The sequence below is a fragment of the Peromyscus californicus genome, unplaced genomic scaffold, assembly GCF_007827085.1.
Source record: "Peromyscus californicus insignis strain IS unplaced genomic scaffold, ASM782708v3 Scaffold_3__1_contigs__length_106647218, whole genome shotgun sequence".
Taxonomy (NCBI): Eukaryota; Metazoa; Chordata; class Mammalia; order Rodentia; family Cricetidae; genus Peromyscus; species Peromyscus californicus.
In genome coordinates this window covers 103250831-103270358 of record NW_026294551.1, presented here as the reverse complement: position 1 = coordinate 103270358, position 19528 = coordinate 103250831, and the positions used below count along the sequence as shown (strand labels likewise).

General features: G+C 45.7%; 1 protein-coding gene across 6 annotated transcripts in view; it reads right to left on the bottom strand.

The window, feature by feature from the left end:
- Positions 1-19528, bottom strand: part of Snx29 (sorting nexin 29) — a 473090-nt gene that overhangs the window by 251973 nt on the left and 201589 nt on the right. For 5 of the 6 annotated variants that reach the window (XM_052759505.1, XM_052759511.1, XM_052759509.1 and 2 more), the window contains one exon: positions 5771-5833. The exons of the other annotated variant lie outside the window; for it this stretch is intronic. In XM_052759505.1, coding sequence (XP_052615465.1) covers positions 5771-5833 — 63 coding nt within the window. The remainder of the gene's footprint in view (positions 1-5770; positions 5834-19528) is intronic. 6 annotated transcript variants of the gene reach the window in all.

Sequence of the window (19528 nt, the reverse complement as noted above, 5' to 3'; positions counted from 1 at the left end):
CCTGCTTCCTGGATGCTGTGACGTGCTTCATACTCTGATGTTCTACCTCACTGAGGTGCAACATGAAAGACCATAGACTAAGGCCTCTGAAACCATGAGCAAAGGGCCATTTCCTCCTGCAAGCTGACTGTCTGAGGTGCTGCATCCCTGGAGGGAACTGAGTAATTAATGCAGCCATCCTGATACCCTGTTGTCTGTGAAGGCTCCAGAGGAGCAGTGTGTTTGCAGCACACCAAGAACAGAAGAGTGGTGCAGGGTAAGCAGCAAACAGGAGGGCCCTCCAGCCGAGTCCACATGAGTTAAGAAGACACAGTAACTGAACTGAACAGAACTCAACCACAGAAAGGACAGGTGCGTGTATGTGCAGTGCACGGGGGAGTATGCACATGCATGTGCATGCATGTGGAGGTTAGAGGACAATTTCAACTCGCCTTCCTTAGGTGCCATCCACTGCAGTTTTCAGATGAAGCCTCTCATTGGCCTGGAACTGGCCAGCAAGCTCCAGAGACCCGCCTGTCTCAGTCTCCCCAGGGCCGGGACTGCAGGTGCATATCATTATGCCTAGCTTTCTCCACGGGGATCTAGGGAATTGAAGTCAGGACCTTATGCTTATAAAGTGGGCATTTCACTGACTGAAGCAGGTTTTATTTTCTTCTAAAAGCAATGGCTTAATGTAACAATTGTCTGTAACATGGCTTGACATACCATATACCACATGCACAGACTCAGGCTGGGGTCTGCTCATGGGTTTGTACACATTAAGAGAGCAAGGGCGAGGAGAAGGAAGATGAATGGGGGAAACAGGAGAAAGAATGAAGACCAAGCAGAAGCCAGTGGAAGCCTAAACTCCTTGGGCCTGTAACTTGGAGAAAAACATTTGCCAATCTCTGGCCTTTGGCACCCAGGTGTAACAGAGAACACACAATGACACTGTGTCATCTGGAGACACAGTGAGGGCTGTGCATCCTTGGGAAGGAAACCACACAGGTCAGGAGACTGTGATCTACCCCAGCTCAGTGACATGTCATAAAGCAGTGCAGGATTCACCTACATGTCTAGCACTAAGACAAACAGGACAGAGTCCAAATAAACAACAAGTGGTGGCTGTGGATGTAGCCCAGCGGGCAGATGCCTGCCTAGCCTCCATGAGTCCCACCACTGCACAAAACAGGTCTAGCAGTGCATGCTTGTGACCCAGCATTTGAGGTGCGGATAAGAGCTCCAGGGTACCCCCTACTACAAAGAAAGTTTGAAGTCAACTTGGGATACACAAGACCCTGTCTCAAGGAAGGAAGGAGGGAAAGGAAGGATGAATGAACCAGCAAACAATTGAATGAATGAATGAATGAATGAAGTAATGAATAGGAAAAACTTATACTTGTGGGCTGTGCTTTGTGGAATACCCTGGACGTGTAGGCTTGAGCACCCTTTTGAAGAGCAAGCAAAGCACTTCCCCCACACCATCTATCACCAGCCCAAAGAAACGTGACACCATTGTCTCACTTCCTAATCTTCTGTGTGACTTTAGCTAAATTCTGTTTCCTCCTTGGATGAATGAAGATCATCATCACACCTAGCAATTCAGGACAGGCATGAAGATCAATCAAGTGTATGCTGCTTAGAGCTGTGCCTGGCAGCTGGCACACTGAAACGTTAGTCTCCATAAATTTTCATCACCCTCTCTACCTACGGCTTTATTAATGGTACTGGTCAAAAATGGGAAGATGGAAGAGTTGACTCCACAGCACTGCTGGTGAGTGAGCCTGAGAGAGCAGGGCCAGAGGTGGCACCTGCGGGAACTAGCTCACCTCTCTTTGGGGGCTGTAAGAGGAAGCATAGCATGCGAAGACCTGAATGGAACTGAGTAGGCAGGACAATGCATAGAGCTTGGACAAGCAAAGAACCAGCACCATGACACCACAATAAACTGGATGGGCGCTCCCTCCTCTGTTCTGCACATTTCCCACAATGATACCAAGAGAAGTCCAGGCATAGTGGTACAGACCTGTCATCCAAGCTACTCAGGAAGCTGAGGCAGGATTTCAAGTTTAAAACCAGTCTGGACTATATAGAACAAGTTCGAGACCAACCTAGACAACTTTGTGAAACTTGTCCCAAAATAAAAGTGAAAGACGTCTAGGGTTGTGGTCAGTGACAAATGCTTATCTAGTACACGTGTGGTCCTGACTTCATCTCCAATCCTGAAAAGAAAAAAAGGGAACCTAAGCCAGGCAGAGTAGCATGCCTAGAATCCCAGATACCAGAAGATTGAGACAAGAGGGTTACAAGTTCAAGAACAGTCAAAGATAAGAACCTTAGAGAAGGTACCAAGATCAAACTCAAGAAATCAAGTGGTCCCCACGAGCCTTGAACCTGTGCCCCTGCTGTCCTGTACCATAAACATGATGAGGTCAAATTAACCAAGGTGGCTGCCCCAGCCCCAGGGCCTTACACTTCCTATTCCATCTCTCCCTTCCTTACAAAACGCTATCTGTGTTAACACAAGCCTGCTACCCTCCACAAGTATCTGAGATTACTACAGTGTGCCTTGCAGAAAATGCTGAGTGAACAAAGCTTAAAAAAAAAAAAACAACTTCTCCATCCCACAATTCATACATGGGCAAGAGCGGCACGCAAGCCAGTCGCTGGTTCCTTTGCTCCCTTGCCAGGGAGAGTGGCTGAGCAGCACGGCAGACTGTCCGGGAGCATGCTTACTGTGCACACAAGCACATATTTATTCATTTTTAGAAAGTCTGCAGCGCCCCCCCCGCCATGAAACCTGACCATCCTACTCAGCTTCTATTCCTGTCCCTTGCTCATTTGCGTAATTTTAACACTGCAGAATATAGCTAGCCTAAGAATATTTTTTTATAATTACACCCATCACAGGAACTGTCAGTATCTAATGAAGGATAATTTCAGCTATTATAAGACGCTTAAAAGATCATTTTCATGAATAATTCGTAATATGAATCATTAAATTCAAACAATGTCAGAAATTTCAAAAAAAAAAAAAAAAGAAAGAAAGAAAAGAAAAATATTTTAGGTGCCTAAAAGTCACCATCCCTTTAAAGGCAGAATTCCGTTTCTGACGTGCTTGGAAACAACCCAAGATGTGGGGCCGAGTGCCGCTGGCGAGGACGCAACACGGAAGCAGAATTGGGCCATTTCTTCTGATCCCTGTCCACCTCTCCTGCTCAGTCCACCTCTGCTCCTGCCACTGCAGAGCCCGTGCGAACCCTGAGCCCCAGGGCTTCTGTGCTACTGCACCTGCCCTCCCTGCCTCCCTTGCCTAAACGGGAAGAACCCTGGTCTGGAAACAGAATGAATGCACAGTGCTGGCTCTCGTGGAACACACTCTGAGCACCACATCCAGCCATATCTGCACCCCAGGCTTCTCGGGTCTGTGAAACACCGCATGTCCTTGCTGCTGTCTGCTGGTTTCAACTGTCTGCTAAAGGTGGGAGAAGTTATTACTAGAAGAAAGCTGCAGGTCCCAGTAGACCTTTCTAATAGGAGAATCATAGTTCCCACGTCTAGTCTGGGCCGAAGCAGAAGGCAGGCTGGCAGGTGGAGGTGGTAGGTGTGTATGAATGCTGGTGGAGGGTTAGTTAAGATCTGGATAAAAATGACACTGACTTCCAGGGTCAATTCTATCGTAGGTCTGTGTCTGCAAGAGGCACAGAGATCTTTGTGCTCATCCCTCCTCCAGCCTGCACTCTGCACTGCTCACCCCACCCCCAGCCTGCACTCTGCACTGCTCACCCCTCCTCCAGCCTTCACTCTGCACTGCTCACCCCACCCCCAGCCTTCACTCTGCACTGCTCACCCCACCCCCAGCCTTCACTCTGCACTGCTCACCCCTCCTCCAGCCTGCACTCTGCACTGCTCACCCCTCCTCCAGCCTTCACTCTGCACTGCTCACCCCACCCCCAGCCTGCACTCTGCACTGCTCACCCTCACCCCCAGCCTGCACTCTGCACTGCTCACCCCACCCCAGCCTGCACTCTGCACTGCTCACCCTCACCCCCAGCCTGCACTCTGCACTGCTCACCCTCACCCCCAGCCTGCACTCTGCACTGCTCACCCTCACCCCCAGCCTGCACTCTGCACTGCTCACCCCACCTCCAGCCTGCACTCTGCACTGCTCACCCCTCCTCCAGCCTGCACTCTGCACTGCTCACCCCACCCCCAGTCTGCACTCTGCACTGCTCACCCCCACCCCCAGCCTGCACTCTGCACTGCTCACCCTCACCCCCAGCCTGCACTCTGCACTGCTCACCCTCACCTGCCAGCCTGTACATGCAGAGAATGAGTTGTGAACAGACAGCACATCCATGGTGATTCCAAATATTCTGATACAGAAAGGATGATCCAGAGAAGTTCTGTTGAGTGGCAATGGTATCTGGAAAAGGCAAGGCAGGTCTGGGACCTCTAACTTCCTCCAAATGTCACATGATAACTATTTTGGGGTATGAGGACCACCAGGTCTCTGCTGGAGCTATTCAGCTCTACTACTGTCTCATGAAAACAGGTATCAGTGATACTAACAAATGGGTATGTCCCAACAGAACTGGAGGGGATGGAGAAACAGCTTAGTGACTAAGAACACTCACTGCTCTTTAGAGGATCCCAGTTCAAATCCCAACACCCAGACAGCAGCTGACAACCTCTAAATTCCAGTGCCAGGGAATCCAACACCCTCTTCCAGCCTCTATGAGCATCATGAGTGCATGTGTTGCACAGACACATATGCAAGCAAACACATACACAAAATATATTTTAAAAAACATACAAACCTAGATTTACAAGCAAGGCTACTGGGATCACATTTGGGGGAAAAATATAAAGCAGATGCACATGTTACTTGGGCATAAGATTTGTATACATTTATATGCATCCTTCAGTTCTGGTTACCCACCACTGGGAGAGATGGGTGACTGTGGATCAGCATATTGCTGTTTAAATTCAGATAAAATATTCAATTACACAAAAAGAACATATGAAACAAGCTACCCGAGGACTGTTCTTACTGAACCCAGTTCTCTATGGCACAGTCAAATGCCCAGCACACATCCTTCTGTAACTCATATTCATGTGGGGAAAGGTGGGAATAGCAAGGACTGAGGAGCCAAGAAAATACAATCCTTTCTGTCTTCCTGAAGACAAGCCAACAACATAGAAATGGTGGTTTACGATTTGTTCCCCAGGCCTGTGACCTACTGTTAACTGAGCTGGCAGTTAACACCAGGCTTTATGGAGAAGGAGGGATGAGGTGGGGTAGGACAGGCTATGCTGAGCCTGCGTCCCTTCCAAATGACACAGCAGCAGGCCCTGAGTCTGAAGAGTTTCATCAGACCACTGATAAACAGGACACGAGCCCAAGGGAAGTCCAACCCTCTGTGACACCAGTGCACACCAGACAAGGACAAGGACAGTAGGCTGCAGTTGCCAAGCACAAAGAGAAGAACACCTCCTGTTCCCCAGTAAGCCAGTCACCTGGAAGTCCCACAGTACCCATTATTGCTGTCTCCGTCCAAGCCACACCACTGCTCATGGTAGTCACCATTAGCAGAGTGGGCACCGAGGCCCAAGTGGCAGAAACAGCCAGTATTTCTCTACAGCCATTCTTCATCCCCGGGGTTATAAACCAAGGCAGGTGACAGAAAAGACGGTGACGCTTCATCCTTGTAGCAAAGTGACTACGTGACAACGTCATGGGCAAACCACAGAACTTTTAAGGGTAACTTGAGCCAAGTGAGGCACATACCTGAAATCCCAGGGATTACAGCAGGGGAGTTCTGGGCAGGAGAATGGTAGTTTTGAAGCCATCCTGGGATACGAAGTAAGACAAATAAACAAACATGAACTTGAAGTCTACACTTAGAAGCAATCCCAAATAAAATGGCACTGTGGCGAGTGGGGGGATAGTTAGGTGGGGCATGTTGGGTAACGTACGTGCTCAAGATCACACGGCTAGTGAAAGGCAACAACAGGATTTTCTGGCCCAAACCTGCAAGCTCAACAGCCTCAACGTTCATGCTACCGTCTTTCCCAGCAGGGGCTGCATAATGAATGAAGTGGTCAGCATGCCCACTACACTTCCCATCAACTGCTGGTACTGTCTGTCACACGTCTCACTGGTAGCCGACAGACACTTGACATTAATAGCCTTCATACCATATATACCATGACCTGACTTCATTATTAAAATCCCTACCAACCATTATGTGGGTTGTTGTACCATCAGTTTTCTTCATACCCACATAAAAATCCTACTCATCAAGAAGAGAGTGGTCACAGGCAGAGGACATTTACTCCAGAGGACAGGCACACTACAGAGCCATAGCCAGATCTTGAAGATGTCTTCCAAAGCGGTAGGAAAACTGGAAGGGTAAAGGGTTGTTACTTTCTTCTTGTCTCTTCTTTCCTCTGAGTGCTGCTGCTTCTGCCAGTGTGTGAGACGGAGTCTGTCTCACTATGTAGCCCAGACTATCCTGAAACTCACTCAGTCATCTTCAAACTCAAACTCTTCCTGCCTCAGCCTTGCCACTGCTGGGGTCATGAATGTGTGCCACCAGAGCTGATGACACAGGCACCGACGTCAGGAGGCGTGTCTGGCCCACGGGTCAGCATCCTCTGCTGTCCACTCTGAAGCCACCATTTTATACAGGTGGCAGCCGAGGGCAGAGACAAGGCCTCCCAGGAGCAATGGGCCCTCCTAACCACCCAGCAGTGGAAGCCACGTGCTGCTAACAGTGTTAAATGAGGTAACCCCAATATACAATGCGGGCAATAATAATTCAAGGCGACGTGTGCCAGGCCTGACCTCATCTGGAGGAGTCTTAGAGAGACTGGGTCCCTAAAACAATGATGCACAAGGAAAGAATCAACAAAGAATAGAAATGAGGAAATGGGGAGGTAAGGAAGCTTGGATCCAGGCTAGGCCTCGAATGCCTGGCAGCAAGTGTGATCAGTGTGAGCAAACAGCATACCCCCTCATCCTGTCACTTGGGCCATGGGCAGACACCAATACACACATTTCCCATTTCCCAGTTAGGTGTCTGCCTAGAACCTAGCTCCAACACTCCAAGTGTACTTGTGCACTGGGCAGACATTTGATAGGATAACAGAACCTAAAGCATATACTCAAGGCAAGAAAAGGACTTGAGCACAGGCTGGCTCACTGTTCACACTGGTTCTACCTTCAGGAGCTTCTGCTTCCCCACCAAGGACACAGGGACCAGAACAGACCACACAAGGCAGAAACATTGGCTATGCAGGACCGAGCAAAGGTCCTGGCAGACAGGGCTTGCTTCACATTAGCTCTTCTAAAATGCTGTGCAGTCAGTGTGTTCACTGTTCCCTCCCCAAATCCCAGTGAAGTCCCCATAGGCGCTGGTACAGGAAGACACCAAACCAAGTCAGGGGCTGCATTCAGTAGGAGAGTGCTTGCTGGACCTGGAATCTATCCCTGATAACACACCAACAACACTAATAAGTCAGTGCTGTGGGATGGTCTTTATGTCAAGTGTGTTGCTGATTGGTCAATAAATAAATCACTGATTGGCCAGTGGCTAGGCAGGAAGTATAGGCGGGACAAGGAGGAGAATAAAACCAGGAAGTGGAAGGCAGAGGAGAGACACTGCCAGCCGCCACAATGACAAATAGCATGTGAAGATGCCGGTAAGCCACGAGCCACGTGGCAAGGTATAGATTAATAGAAATGGATTAATTTAAGCTATAAGAACAGTTAGCAAGAAGCCTGCCACGGCCATACAGTTTGTAAGCAATATAAGTCTCTGTGTTTACTTGGTTGGGTCTGAGCGGCTGTGGGACTGGCAGGTGAGAGAGATTTGTCCTGACTGTGGGTCAGGCAGGAAAACTCTAGCTACAAGTCAGCCACTGTTTCTGTCCTGGTAAATGCTTCTTGAATATGTCAAGAAGAAAAACAATTAAGACTTTTTTTTTTTTTTTTTTTTTTTTTTTTTTGGTTTTTCGAGACAGGGTTTCTCTGTGTAGCTTTGCGCCTTTCCTGGAACTCGCTTTGGAGACCAGGCTGGCCTCGAACTCACAGAGATCCGCCGGCCTCTGCCTCCCGAGTGCTGGGATTAAAGGCGTGCGCCACCACCGCCCGGCAATTAAGACTTTTAACATGTCACTGTGCAGGCCCTGGAGAGAGAGACACTCAATGGTTAAGAGTGCTCTATGCCTCATAAAAAGAGTTTGGCAATGTTCCTTCTGTTTCTATTGTGTGGAACAATTTGAGGAGTACTGGCTCTTCTTTGAAATTCTGGTAGAATTCTGCACTGAAACTATCTGCCCTGGCTTTTTTTGGTTGGGAGACTTTTAATGACTGTTTCTGTTTCTTTAGGGGTAATGGGTCTATTTAAATTGTTTATCTAATCCTGATTTAGTTTTGGTACGAGGTATCTATCAAGAAATTTGTCCATTTCTTTTAGATTTTCCAAATTTGTGGAATACAGGTTTTTGAAGTATAACCTGATGATTCTCTGGATTTCCACAGTGCCTGTTGTTATGTCTCCCTGTTCATTTCTGATTTTGTTGATTTGGAAATTCTCTCTCTGCTTTTTAGTTAGTTTGGATAATGGTTTGTCCATGTTGTTAATTTTCTCAAAGAACCAACTCTTTGTTTCATTGATTCTTTGTGGTGTTCTCTTTGTTTCTGTTTTATTGATCTCAGCCCTCAGTACAATTATTTCCTGCCGTCTCCTCCTCTTGGGTGAGTTTGCTTTTTTCCTTCTAGAGCTTCCAGGTGTGCTGTTAAGTCACTAGTGTGAGATTTTTGCAAATTCCTCATGAAGGCACTTGGTGCTATGAACTTTCCTCTTAGCGCTGCTTTTATGCGTCCCTTAAGTTTGGGTATGTTGTGCATTCATTTAATTTCTTTATTTCTTCCTTGACCCAGTAGTCATTCAATAAAGAATTGTTCAGTTTCCATGAGTTTGTAGGCTTTCTGTTGTTGTTGAAATCCATCTTTAATCCATGATGGTCTGATAGGATGTGTAGGGGGTTATTTAAATTTTCTTGTACCTATTGAGATTTGCTTGGTATCTGACTCTGTGGTCAGTTTTGGAGAATGTTCCATGAGTTGCTGAGAAGAAGATATATTCTTCTGTGTCTGGGTGAAATGTTCTGTAGATATCTGTTTATAATTTGGTTTATAATTCTGTGAGCTCCAGTATTTCTCTGTTTATCTAGATGACCTATCCATTGGTGAGAGTGGGGTATTGAAGTCTCCCACTATTAATGCCTGTGTTTCAATACATCATTTAAGCTTTTGTAAAGTTTCTTTTACAAATGTGGGTGTCCCTGTTTTGGGGGTATATTAAGAATTGAAAAATCATCTTGATGGATTTTTTTTCCTTTGGTGAGTATGGAGTGTCATTCCCTGTCTTTTTTTTTTTTTTTAAATTTTGGTTTGAAGTCTGTTTTGTTAGATATTAGAATGGCTACATCAGCTTGTTTCTTAGGTTTATTTGCTTGGAAAATCTTTTTTCAACGCTTTACTCTGAGATAATATCTATCTTTGATGTTGAGATGTCTTTCTTGTATGCAGAAGAAGGATGGATTCTGTTAGACTGTGTCTTTTTATTGGGGAATTTGAGTCCATTGATACTGAGCAACTCTAAACTGAATCACCACTGGGTTAAAGAAAAAATAAAGAAATTAAAGATTTCCTAGAATTCAATGAAAATGAATGCACAACATACCCAAACTTAAGGGATGCATAAAAGCAGCGCTAAGAGGAAAGTTCATAGCACCAAGTGCCTTCATGAGGAATTTGCAAAGATCTCACACTAGTGACTTAACAGCACACCTGGAAGCTCTAGAAGGAAAAAAGCAAACTCACCCAAGAGGAGGAGACGGCAGGAAATAATTGTACTGAGGGCTGAGATCAATAAAACAGAAACAAAGAGAACACCACAAAGAATCAATGAAACAAAGAGTTGGTTCTTTGAGAAAATCAACAAGACAGACACACCCTTATCCAAACTAACTAAAAGACAGGGAAAGCATATCTAAATTAACAAATCAGAAACAAAAAGGAAGACATAACATCAGACACCAAGGAAATCCAAAGAATCATTAGGTCATACTTCAAGAAGCAGTACTCCACAAATTTGGAAAATCTAAAAGAAATGGACAAATTCCTTGATAGACACCACTTACCAAAGTTAAATCAAGATCAGATAAACAACGTACATAGACCTATAACCCCTAAGGAAATAGAAGTAGTCATTAAAAGTTTCCAAAAAAAAAAAAAGTCCAGGACCAGGAGGTTTAGTGCAGAATTCTACCAGGCTTTCAAAGAAGAGCTAATATCAATACTCCTCAAATTATTCCAAAACAAAGAAAGAGAAGGAACATTGCCAAATTCATTTTATGAGGCTACAATCATCCTAATACCCAAACTACACAAAGATTCAACAAAAAAAGAATTGCAGTCCAACTTCCCTCATGAACAATGATGCAAAAATATTCAATAAAATACTTGCACACTGAATCCAAGAACACATCAAAAAAGATCATCCACCATAATCAAGTAGGCTACATCCCAGAGATATAGGGTTGGTTAAACATACAAAAATCAGTAAATGTAATCCACTATATAAAAAAAAAACTGAAAGAGGGGGCTGGTGGCTCAGCAGTTAAGAGCACTGGCTGCTCTTCCAGAGGTCCTGAGTTCAATTCCCAGAAACCACATGGTGGCTCACAACCATCTGTAATGAGATCTGGTGCCCTCTTCTGGCATGTAGGCATATATGCGGGTATAACACTGCATACATAATAAATAAATATATCTTTTTTAAAAATGAAAGAAAAAATCACATGATCATCTTATTAGATGCTGAAAAAGCCTTTGACAAAATCCAACACTCCTTCATGATAAAAGTCTTGGACAGATTGAGGATACAAAGGGCATACCTAAACGTAATAAAGGCAATTTGCAGCAAGCCAATAGCCAACATCAAATTAAATAGAGAGAAACTCAAAGCAATTCCACTAAAATAAGAAACAAGGCAGGAGTGTCCACTCTCTCCATATCTATTCAATATAGTACTTGAAGTCTTAGCTAGACAACTGAAAGAGATCAAGGGGATACAAACTGGAAAGGAAGAAGCCAAAGTATGGCTATTCTCAGATGATATGATAGTATACATAAACCACCCAAAAAAATTCTACCAAGGAGCTATAGAAATCAATACAGTACTTCCTTAGAAAATTGGGAATCTACCTCAAGACCCAGCTATTCCACTCCTGGGCATATACCCAAAATACACTCCATCCTACCACAAGAACACTTGCTCAACTATGTTCATAGCAACTTTATTCATAATAGCCAGAACCTGGAAACAACCTAGATGTCCCTCAACCAAAGAATGGATAAAGAAAATGTGGTACATTTATACAATAGAGTATTATTCGACTGTTTAAAAAAAATAACATCAGGAAATTTGCAGGCAAATGGATGGAACTAGAAAAAAAAAAAAAACATCCTGAGTGATATAGCACAGACCCAAAAAGACAAACATATGGCACTCACTCATAAGTGGATATTAGCTGTAAAGTAAAGGATAAACATGCTACAATCCACAGACCCAGAGAGGCTAAGTAACAAGGAGACACATAGATCTCCCTGGGAAAGGGAAATATATTTCATGGGTAGACAGGAGATGGGGGAGATGGAAATAAGATGGATTAGGTAGGGTGGGTGTAGAGAGAGAGGACTGGAAGAGACCACTCGAATTTGATGGCATTTCAGAGGTGAAGTAGAAATTTGGTACAATGGAAACTCCTAGGAATCCATGAGGGTGACCCTAGCAAAGACTCCTATAATGGATGTGGAACCTGAACCAGCCATCTCCAGTAACTAGGCAAGCCTTCCAGTGGAGGTATTGGGACACCAACCCAGCCACAAAACCTTTGATCTACAATTAGTCATGCCTGTAAGATGTGCTGGGGTAAAGGTGACGCAGAACTTGTGGGAGCAGTCAACCAATGACTGGTCCAACTTAAACCCAAACCACAAGAGGGAGACCATGCCCAGAAGGCCAGGAACCAGAGGTTGGATAGCCAAGAGATCAAGGACAGAACCAAATACAACCAGAAAAAAAAAGTCAGTAGAATGATTCCTAATAGTACTCTGCTATACTCGTAGACCGGAGCATAATCATCATCAGAGGCATCATCCAGCAACTGATGGAAGCAGATGAGGAGACTCACAGCCAATATTAGGTAGAGCTCAGAGGATCCTGCGGAAGAGGGAGAAGGGTCAAGGACAGCACAGGAACACAGACCACAGAATCAACTCAGCAGGGCTCTTAGGGGCTCACAGAGACTCAACCAACAATCAGGGAGCCTGTAAGGGCCTGACCTAAGTCCTCTGCCAATATGTTATGGTTGTGTAGCTTGGTGTTCTTATGGGACTCCTAACAGTGGGATTGGGGGCTGTCTCTGACTATTTTGCCTGCTTTTGGGACCCTTTTCCTCCTACTGGGTTGCCTTGTCCACCCTCAATATGAGGTGATGTGCCTAGTTTAGTTATAACTTGACATGCCATGTTTGTTTGACATCCCTGAGAGGCCTGCCCTTTTCTAAAGGGCAAGAACGAGGGCTGAATTTGGAGGAAAGGAGATGTGGAGGATGGGTAGGAAGAGACACTAGTGTTGTGATATAATATATGAGAGAAAAATAAATAAATAAATTTAAGGAGCACTCTGTGCTCTCATAGAGGCCTTGGATTCAGTTCCCAGCATTCACACAGTAGCTCACAACTGCCTACAACTGCACTTCCAGGGAGGTTGATGTCCTCTTCTGACCACCACAGATTCATGCATATGTGTGATTCACATATGCAGGCACACACACATAATTTTTTTTAAAAATATGTATCAACTGGTAGTAAGACCAAACTTCTGAGAATGAAAAGCTGGAGAAAATGACAATAGAGACAGCAGGGAGCACCTGCTGGGGAGGACCATCTGCCTAGAGGACAGAGGTGGCTGACAGGAGGAAGGTTCTAGGGGAAAGAAGATGAGCTGTGGACTAAGAGTGTGCTGCTCAAGTGCAGAAGACAGGGAGGAGAGCACAAGTGACCCAGCCTGGGATCGCTGCTTCTCTTCAGAAAATAGTTTCCATTCTTTCCAAGGAAAACATTTAGACAAGCCGCTCTGCTGAGGCACGGGAGCCTCTACCCACTTAAGCATAGCAAAATGACCAGTTGTCTTAGGAAAGCTATAATTAGAAACTAAAGCAGAGTGGGGTTTCAAAACCAAAGTGGCATTTAACAAAACAAACCACCTGTCAGCCTCCAGGGAGAAGAAGATCTGCCACCAAAGGAGAGGCTGACTGACAAACTGCAGACACCAATCACACTGGCAAATATGGAGCAGGAAGAACACTCTAAGGGAGGAACTTTGTTTCTTACAAACAATAAAAAGGAGCAAAGCTCAACTGATCCTGGGTATTTCCAGGCAACTGCTTCTGCTATGATTTGGGAGAGAAAAGTGTCCCACTAGGGCTGACACAGTGCAGCAAATGAAACACCACCCTCTCCCAGGTCACCAGGACACTTGGGTCACTTCTGGAAGCAGGGGCTGCATTCCTAAGCAACTCTGACCCTGAGCCTTTGCTGAAAAATTTCACTGGACTGATGGCACAAAAAGTAGTTTGGAGCAAGGCCCCCACCCCTCACAAACAACTTCCACCAGAGGCAGTCGTGCTGGCTGCCCATCTGATGCCCACTGTCCCTCCTTCTGCACAAGCTCACTGCACTAGCACATTTCCCAACAAAAGAGGTTCAAGCAGAAGCCACAGGAGAGGATCTGAAAGCTCCTCAATGGAAGCATGTTATCCCCCAAGCTCACATTCTTTGAAAAGTCCTCTGTTAAACGCACCCTTGGGCCTTCCCATCTCCTGCTTCCACCCTCCAGGAATATGGATGTGATGGCAGAGCAACCATCCTACAGGTGACACGAGGCGGTCATAAAGAGTAAAAGACATGCATCAAGAATAAGAAGAGAGGCAGCTTGAGCCCTGTGGCCAGAAATCACCCACACTAGCCCAAGCTGCATCCAGACGTCTCATGCAAGAGACACCTAGGGGAGCTGCTGTGGTTTGCTTTCCTTCTCACACAGCCAAGTCTTGTCCAACCCAACACGGTATCCGCCAAGTCAAGGAAGGGCATGCTGACAATGAAATCCAGATAATGCTCACACCTCCCTCCCAGCAAACGTCTAACCCACTGCAGAGCCAGCTGAGGGCCAGCTGAGGGCCCGCTGCCATCCACCTCTTCTCTGAGGGAATCTGCCCCTTCGTTTCTGAGCCCTCACAGTGCTCAGAACAGTGTGCTGCTGTGGGGCTACGTCCATCTTATGTGAGCCTGGCTTCACCACATCCTAACTGCCCTCTCCTACCTCACCAGGTCCCAGGGATAAGCAACGGATACACGGCATCTAAGGGGGCCAAAGCAGGCCTGGCACGTCTGTCGGTACAACTCACGGGCATCCTCCATCACACTTTGAATTTCCAATCTGGTGCCAGTTAGTCTGTCAGCTTGACACACACTGAGTCACCTGGGAAGAGGGGTCCTCAGCAGCAGAGCTGCCTCCACTAGACTGCCTTCAGGTATATTTGTGAGGCATTTTCTTTTCCTTTTTTGTGGGGAGGAAGCTCAAGACAAGGTTTCTCTGTGTAGCCCTGGCTGTCCTGGAACTCCCTGTAGACCATACTGGCCTCAAACTCACAGAGATCTGCCTGCCTCTGCCTCCCAAAGTGCTGGGACTAAAGGTGTGTGCCACTTTTCTTTATGGATTATTAATATGGGAGGCCCAGCCCCCTGCAGCAGGTAGTTCTGGGTTATATAAGAAAGTGGTCTGTTCCAGGCCAGCCTGGGCTACCAAGTGAGTTCTAGGAAAGGCACAAAGCTACATAGAGAAACCCTGTCTCGAAAAACCAAAAAAAAAAAAAAAAAAAAAAGTGATCTGAGCAAGCCATGAAAAGTGAGCCAGGAAGACTGTTCCATGGTCTCTGCTTTATCTCCTGCCTGAGGTTCCCACTTGACTTCCTGCTCTGACTTCACTCAGTGATGGACATGGAAGTGTAAGTCAACCATTTCCTTCCCAAGTCGCTTTTGGGCAGTGTTTTATCATAGCAGCAGAAATCTAACTGTAACAAAGCCTTTTTTAAAAAATAAAATCTGAAATATGTATGGAAAAACACTAATGTGTTAACCCTCAGAAGTGAATGCAGATAGTATTAGCTATATTACTCCCTAGGCTTTTCCAATAAATTCAATCATAAAAACAAAAAATCAACCCTTTGATGTGGGAATAGAACTCGGTCAGTGGCACACACTTGGAACCCCAGCACTGAGGAAGCCTAAGCAGGAGGATCCCCAGGGCTTGCTGGTCAGCCAGTCTGACCCAGTCAGCTCCATTTCAATGAGAGAGCCTTTCTCAAACACTAAGGTGGACAGCAGGTGATGTGGCCCAGCAGGTCAGGACCCATGCTGAGCAAGCCTGGCAACTGAGTTCCATCCCACACAAAGATGAAGGGGGTAACGGACTCTACAAAGCTGTGATCTGACCTCCACATGTGTCATGGCACACACACCCTACACCTATACACAAAGTAATAACAAAAATGTTACAAATAAAACAGGGGCACATATGTATCAGCCTTTTAGGTGGATGTGGTCCCTGCCACTTGGAGGCTAAAGCAAAAGGATCAGTCGAGCCAGATTCACAGTCAGTGTGGGTAATTACAATATAGTATTGCCTCTTTCTCTCTCTCTTTCTCTGTGTGTGTGTATGTATGGTGTGTATGTGTGGTGTATGTGTGTGTTGTGTGTGTGGTGTGTATGTGTGTGTGGTATGTATGTGTGTGTATGTGTGTGTGTGTGTGTGTGTGGTGTATGTATGTGCTATGTGTGTGGTATATGTGTGTGTGTGTGGTATGTATGTGTGTGTGGTGTGTATGTGTGGGTGGTGTGTATGTGTGGGTGCGTGTGTGTGTGTGTGGTTATATATGTGTATGTGGTATGTACGTGTGGTGTATATGTGTGTTGTGTGTGGTGTGTATGTGTATGTGTGTGTGGTATGTATGTGTGTGTGGTTATATGTGTGTATGTGGTGTGTATGTGTGGTGTATATGTGTGTTGTGTGTGGTGTGTATGTGTATGTGTGTGTGGTATGTATGTGTGTGTGTGGTATATGTGTGTAGTTTATGTGTGTGTGGTGTGTGTGTGTGGTGTGTATATATGTATTGGTGTGTTTGTGTGTGTTATGTATGTATGCACGCATGTGTATGTGTGTGCATGCGTGTGTGTGCATTCTCTGATCCATAACAGCTGCTAGGACTCAACACTTCAGGCAGGCACTAGCACCACTTCCCAGGGTTTTGTTTACAAGACAGGAAGCTATTTCCTCACCTGGATACTATTTTATCAGGATAATGGCTGCAGAGCTTTCAGAGAGGTTCACTATACAATTATCACCATAATCGCTCACCTTTCAGAAACTAATTGACAGGTGTCAGCTAATCTGCCTTGACCCTCCTCAACTTGGATCTTCAGAACATCACCAACCCCATTTATAATGGAAATTGCTATCTGACATGTGCCATCGCTTGTTCTGTGCACTCGAGTCCAGAAAGTCACTGTCATTACCTTCAGCCCCCAAATGAACATCAGAAACTCGGAAATAACTTCCAGCAAGAGCACAGAGCCATTAAAGGCAGCCAGGGCAGAGGCTGAACCCACAGCCCTCAGCCTCGCCCTTCCCCAAGGATCATTTCTGCAGGCTCCCTCCCCAGGCAATGGCGACTCTTTATCAGAGAAGGAGAAGGGTCCTCAAGTGGAGGGAGGGGAGAAGAGTATGACTACTCTACACTCACAAACACCCATAGCAAGCATGTCTACTCACAACAGCACGCTAAGAAGTGGATGAGCTGGTCTGGGTCTGCTGTCTGCTCCAGGAGGTCACCTACCCTGTTTCTCATTAGACAGACAGCACACAACTAGTTCAGGAATCCAGGATGAGGATGGCCTCCCCATTTGAGTATTTTTCTCAGAATAAAGCTAAGTAGTCATGTGAAACAGCAGAACAGCCTATCCACGAAAGAGCCTATGTGCCCAGACCAGCACCTCAGCAAGCTCAGCACGTGACACCCAGCTGGGGACCCATGCATCTCATGATCTAGAAGCCATCTGGGAGATCAAACTTGGAGAAAAAGAAGTGCTGGACCTAGAAGATGAAGCAGGAATCTTTTTTTGTTTTGTTTTGTTTTGATTTTTTGTTTTTTGAGACAGGGTTTCTCTATGTAGTTCTGGCTGTCCTGGGACACGTTCTGTAGACCAGGCTGGCCTCAAACTCAGAGATCCACCTTCCTCTGCCTCCAGAGTGCTGGGATTAAAGGCATGTACCGCCACCACCAGTTATGAGCAGGAATCTTGATTCCTACTTTCTGGACAGGTGGCATGATGGTTAGTTTGATATCTCAATGGTGGCTGACAATATGACTGGTACACGGTATGTAGATATTTGATCAAATACTAATCTAACTGTGAATGTCTTTGTCAGCCTGTATAGCATAGCTATGTTTCACCTGCTCAAAGGCCTTAAGATGGAAGAAAAGATGTAGTCACAGGATTCAGAGTCAAGCTGTGACATCAACTCTTCCCAGGTATCTAGTCTGCAGGATACCTTATAGATGATGGAGCTGATGAACTTCCACAATCATATCAGCCAGTTTCCTAAAATAACCCCCTGGTACAGACCGACTACATGCATGTATTTTTGGAAGTTGCTTACAATGCACTTCCTGTTTACTTAGGTAATATTATATCCTTCTGGGGTCTTTGAAGTAGTTGGAGACTAAATAATTATAATTATAGCTGTCCTTAGTCATGATAAAAGATAAATTAGATATAAAACTTTAGACTCACAAAGTAGAATAGATGGCAGAATATTTTCTAATTTTGCCAAATATAATAAACTAGATATTATAACTATAATTTTTGCATGATAACTGCTTTGTTACATATAATTTTACTATATTAAAATTAAAACCTTCCTTTTTGATTAGACAGAAAAGGGGAAGTACTGTGGGATGTCTTTCTGTATGCTGTGAATATATGCTGTTCCCATCAGTTAGTAAATAAAGCTGTTTTGGCCTATGGCAAGAAAGCTTACAGTCAGGCGGGAAATCCAAGTGGAGGGACAGAGGAAAGAAGGGCAGATTCTGGAGAGAAGCCAGCTGCCGCCAAAGGAGCAGTATGATGGCAGCAGACCGGGAATGCCATGGTCACGTGGCAACTTACAGATTAATAGAAATGGATTAAGTTATAAGAGCTAGCTAGCAAGAAGCCTGCCATAGGCCATACAACTGGTAATTAATATAAACTTCTGAATGATTATTTTATAAGTGGCTGCAGGCCAGGTGGGACCAGCGAAACACAGACCACAGGGCTGGGTGGGACTGGAGAAAATTCTGGCTACATTTTGGCGCCCAATGTGAGGCAAGAATTTCCACCCAAAAACCCTGAGAAAGCTTTTAAAAAGGGCTCTAAAATGGAGCCGAGCACAGCTTCCTAATTCATGTCACTCATGGTGGGCTGCAGGACAGAGACACGTCCCCTGGCTGCAGCAGGCTGCAGCAGCAACATGGAGGCCTCCTGTGGTCTCTGAAGGGCCGGGCAGCAATACAAAGAGGCTTCTCCCAGGCACTACCTCCGGGCTTGGGAGCACAGCCACAAACTGAAAAACACAGTCTTACTGCTTAATACTGCTTCCAAGAATTGGGGAGGTAAGCATGACTCAGTGTCTGCACCATGTTGAAAAGCTGAGATGGGTGGAGGCAGCAGCCAAAGCCGTTGTTTCAGTCCTAACCACACTGCAATTTAAAGCAATGATCAAAAAAGCATTATAGATACACAAAAGACCTGACTCTGTGTCAGTGTGTGTGTGTGTGGGGGGGGGATGCTGGTACACATCCACCTTTGGGTCTTGGTTTCTATGTGTATATAGAATACAACAGCAACATTCTTCTGCAGTTGTCAGGGGAGTGGCCAGGCCACAGGAGAGACCCTGGCTGAGAGTTTATCTATCTATGGATATGTGGCTTAAGGACTTATCTAGGTAGTCTCAGGTCAAAACCATCTCACTGCCCTAGAGATCACCAAGTTAGCTAGTCTGCTGGCTAGAAAGACTAAGGGATCCCCTTATCTCTGCCTTACACCTCACCATGGCTGGGATTTCAAGTATGAGCCACCACAACCAGCTTTGTAAGTCAGGGTCTAGGGATCAAGCTCAGGTCCTCATGCTTACAGGGAACTTTCCTCACAAGAGTATCACCCCAGCTCCCTAGCCATACATCTCGATTCAGGACATGAGCAATATGCCCGAGATAAAATCAAAAGCACACAGAGTCAATCCCTACTCTCTGGTCATCCATGAAACTGTCTGATACTGGCTCCCTGCAGAGTAGGGAGGAACCCCAGTTC